This window comes from Henckelia pumila, chromosome 2, assembly GCF_033568475.1.
Source record: "Henckelia pumila isolate YLH828 chromosome 2, ASM3356847v2, whole genome shotgun sequence".
Taxonomy (NCBI): Eukaryota; Viridiplantae; Streptophyta; class Magnoliopsida; order Lamiales; family Gesneriaceae; genus Henckelia; species Henckelia pumila.
This window is the reverse complement of record NC_133121.1, coordinates 197,499,809-197,504,455: the sequence shown is the minus strand read 5'-3', so window position 1 is coordinate 197,504,455 and position 4,647 is coordinate 197,499,809. Positions and strand designations below refer to the sequence as shown.

General features: G+C 36.9%; 1 protein-coding gene across 1 annotated transcript; it reads left to right on the top strand.

The window, feature by feature from the left end:
* The first annotated feature begins 531 nt into the window (after positions 1-531).
* Positions 532-4,647, top strand: LOC140879326 (uncharacterized). Its single transcript, XM_073283003.1, has 7 exons — positions 532-946; positions 1,033-1,860; positions 2,186-2,993; positions 3,075-3,180; positions 3,251-3,708; positions 3,938-4,325; positions 4,399-4,647. Exons 1-7 carry the CDS (start codon positions 532-534, stop codon positions 4,645-4,647), a joined length of 3,252 nt encoding a protein of 1,083 aa, XP_073139104.1.

The following is a 4,647-nucleotide window of genomic DNA, read 5'->3' as shown; positions in this document are numbered from 1 at the left end:
CTGTGTGTTTTCTTGGCCATAATGGTGCGTGTTCTAAATTGATACAGGATTATTTCCAGCTGTGTTAGATAACTTCAGTGCCAATGTCTCTGTGGATGGGAACTGATCTGTGAATCTTGTCTGTGGTATACTGCTGGTAAGACAATCCTCTTCTTCATTTCTTATTTTTGATTTTTGAAATATGAACATCAAAAAGTGGTTCTATTTTGTTACTATTTTCTTTGCCATTGAATTCTTTTCACAATTTTTCATTATGTTCTAGGTTGAATATCAAATCATAAAATTTATTTTTCTGAGAAATTCGCTCCTTTTCACTCAAATATTGGACATTAGTAGAATTAGTTCTTTCCTTATTTTTCCATAGTCCGTTGATTGGTGGATTAGATCAATATTTAAGGATTTTATTATAAAGATTAGAAACTAGTGTTAACTGGTATATTTCTTCAACAAAATAGAATGATAAAACATTGATTAATTTTTTTTAAGTTTTGAAGGATTAGACTCAGTGTTGGTTTCTTATTTGTATGAGTAATGGACAAAGCTTGGATGTCAAAGAACAGATTATCACATGAATATGAGGTTGGGGTAGAATCTTTTCTGCAATTTGCAATGCAAAATGCCAACGATCCAAATGAAATACCTTGCCCCTGCACAAGATGTGGTAATCTACAGATGAAAGATGTTCGCACTATAAGGGCACATTTGTGTTCTAATGGCATGGATTTAACATATCATACATGGATTTGGCACGGGGAAAGATCTACGGTCAAGAACCCAATGAATGATAGTGATCAAGTAGGACCAGATGAACACAAATATTTTGCCGAGGAAACTATAGATATGGCACATGATGCATATGATAGCTATGCTGAGAATCCAAGCCAATTTCATAAGATACTTGAAGATGCCGAACACCTTTATACTCTGGATGCACAAAATTTACAAAGTTAACAGCACTTGTGAAATTATTTAATTTGAAAGCAAAATATAGTTGGAGCGATAAAAGTTTCACTGACTTGCTAAGTTTGTTAGGAGAAATGCTTCCTGATCACAATGAATTGCCTTTATCCTACTATGATGCAAAGAAAAGCTTCAGTGCATTAGGAATGAATTATGTGAAAATACATGCTTGCCCTAATGATTGTATCTTGTACCGGAAAGAGTTTGAGGACTTGTCCAATTGTCCTATTTGCGGTATGTCTAGGTGGAAGTTGGGTAATAATTCTGTGGTGAATGAAGGTACTCCTACAAAGGTTCTTTGGTACTTCCCACCTATTCCTAGATTTCAAAGATTATTTCGGAACAAAGAGGTGTCTAAAGAGTTAACTTGGCATGCTGATAAAAGAATTTGTGATGGATACTTGCGTGATCCAGCTGATTCGTCGGCTTGGAAAGTAGTGGATCACAAATGGCCGGATTTTGCATCGGAGTCAAGAAATCTTAGATTGGCCATATCAGCATATGGGATCAATCCCCATAGTTTGATGAGTTCTGCATATAGCTGTTTTCCAGTTGTGATGATCACTTACAACCTTCCTCCATGGTTGTGTATGAAGAGAAAATTTATGATGCTGACTTTATTGATTTCTGGACCCAAACAACCTGGAAATGATATTGACGTTTATTTAGCACCTCTAGTTGATGACTTAAAATGTTTATGGGAGATAGGTGTTGATGCATATGATGCATATCGGAAAGAATATTTCTCGCTCAGAGCTGTCTTACTATGGACAATCAATGATTTTCCTGCTTATGGGAACATGTCAGGTTGTGTTGTGAAAGGATATCAAGCATGCCCTATCTGTGGGGAAGAAACATATTCGACCAGGTTGAAGCATAGTAGAAAAATGTCATATACAGGTCATCGAAGGTTTCTTCCTAGAAATCATCCTTACCGAAGGCAAAAAAAAAGCTTTTAATGGGAAACAAGAGTTTAACCCCGCACCAAAACCATTAACTGGGCTTGAAGTGTTGGAAAGAGTTGATAAGATTAACTATCGTGCGGGAAAAATGAGTGGGAAGCTTCAGCGCAAGGAGTTGGAAACAAAATCATGTTGGAAAAGAAAATCCATATTCTTTGAACTAGAGTATTGGAAACATCTACATGTTCGACATGTGCTTGATGTGATGCACATTGAAAAAATTTTTTGTGAAAGTCTTATTGGTACGCTACTTAATGTTCCAGGAAAAACAAAGTATGGGGTAGCCGCTAGACTAGACCTTGTGGAGATGAATGTGAGGACTGATTTGGCACCAAAGATGGAGGAGAATAGAACTTTTTTGCCAGCAGCTTGTTTTACACTAAGTAGGACTGAGAAAAGAAAACTTTGCAATTCTTTGTTTGGAATGAAAGTCCCGACAGGTTACTCCTCCAATGTTAAAAATCTGGTGTCAGTGAAGGACTTAAAACTTGTTGGCCTCAAGTCACATGACTACCATATTTTGATGCAACAATTGTTTCCAATCGCCATCCGCGATGTCTTGCCTAAACATGTTAGAGATAATATCATCCGGTTGTGTGGGTTCTTCAATGTTTTATGCAATAAAGTGATAGATGTCTCAAAGTTGGATGGTCTGCAAAGAGAGATTGTTACCCTATTGTGTATGCTTGAAAAATATTTTCCACCATCGTTTTTCGATATAATGGTTCATTTAACTGTCCATCTTGTGCGGGAGGTAAAATTGTGTGGACCTGTTTGGTATAGGCAGATGTACCCATTTGAAAGATTCATGAAGATCTTGAAAGGCTATGTGCAAAATCGCAATCGGCCGGAAGGGTGTATAGCCGAATGTTACGTTGCTGAAGAGGCTGTGGAATTTTGCTCCGACTACATGTCTAACGTTCATACAATTGGGATCCCAACAAGGCATCGACAATTACAACTTACTAGGCCTTTATCTGGTGCCGTAGTGTACTCCACTAGCCTTGATGAGTTGCATCAAGCGCATCGCTATGTGTTGGAAAATGATGTTGACGTTGATCCATATATCGAGTAATTTCTCTAACTTATTAGTAATTTCTTTCAACTTTTTTGATCTATTGTTTAACATAAACACATTTATTTTTTTATTAGGGAACACATGACATTTCTGAATGAAAAATTTCCCAATAAAGCTAAGTCCAAAAAGTGGTTACAAGATGAGCACAACCGCGCGTTTGCTAACTGGTTACGTGACCGTGTAAGTGTCATAAGCATTGAAATATAAGTTTTGAAGTTCGTGATAAAATTTATCACATTGTGAAATATAGGTTGGAAGTGGTGTTGGTCATTCCACCTGTCAAATATCAGAAAGATTAAAGTGGATAGCCCATGGACCTAGAAATCAAGTGTTAAAGTACTCTAGCTATCTGATTGATGGGGTAACTTATCATACCAAAGAGTGTGATGATACACGAGTTGTTCAAAACTCTGGAGTAAGCTTAATTGCAAAAACAATGCAAGTTGCCAGTGCAAAGGACAAACATCCAGTTGTGTCAGACATGATTTTCTTTGGAGTCATTCAAGAGATATGGGTACTCGATTACCACAAATATCAAGTTCCAATGTTTAAATGTAATTGGGTTGAGAATAATAACGGTATTAAAGTTGATGATCTTGGTTTCACGTTGGTGAACTTGAAAAGAGTTGGATTCAAATCTGACTCTTTTATCTTAGCCAGTCAAGCAAAGCAGGTGTTTTATATTGAAGATCCTCAAGATCCTACATGGCATGTTGTACTTACTACTCCTACCAAGGAGTACATTGAATTCATATCTGAGGATGTGCTGGAAAACTCTGTAATTCATTATCAATCTTTTACTAGAAGATTTCTACCAAGGAGTACATTGGGTTAATCTATTTTCTTTGTATTTTATCTTGAAATTTATAGTTCGTTTTCATTATCACTCTTTATTTCGTTTTAATACGTATGCCTAACAAGATGTCAACTTTTGCAGGAACTGTCATTGGGGAAACTTGAGGTCTGATTTGGCATTGAATAATCTTCTAATTTCTGGCACTATGGAAGCTCGTGAACAGTTTCGTAAGGGTTATCACAATGGTAAAGCTGCTGAAAACAATGAGGCAGAACCGGTGGAATCTACTGAGACCGAGATGACAAGAAGTTCTAGAGGACATACACGTTTGGATAAGGTCGTTAGGCAAAGGGTGCAGGGAGTTAGAAAGGATGTAATGTTCAATAAAATTGGACAGCCAATAGGAGAGTTTGCGGCTGAAATGCAGAGTTATATAGGAGTTCTCGCTCGAGAAAAGATTAAGATCAGTTACAAGAATTGGAAGCAAGTTCCAAGTGATGTTAAAGAGTTAATATGGGAATCAGTTAATGTAAGTAAGAAGTATTTGACAGTTTAAATAATTTAAATGTTATGTATGGGTTGATATATACTTTTCTTTACAGCTGACATACAATGTTAGCCCAAGCTGGAGGAAGGGCTGTTTGCATTCAGCGAATAGTAAGTGGTGGCAATACAAGGCGCATCTAACTGAGAAGTTCATTTTCTCGAAGTTTGATAAACCAGAGGAGTTGAAAGAACCGCCAAGTGGCTACGGTATTCCACGGAATGATTGGAGTTCCTTTGTAATCACTCGCATGTCCGTTGACTTCATGGTAAGATCGATTATTAATTACTTCTTAAAAACAATTTAA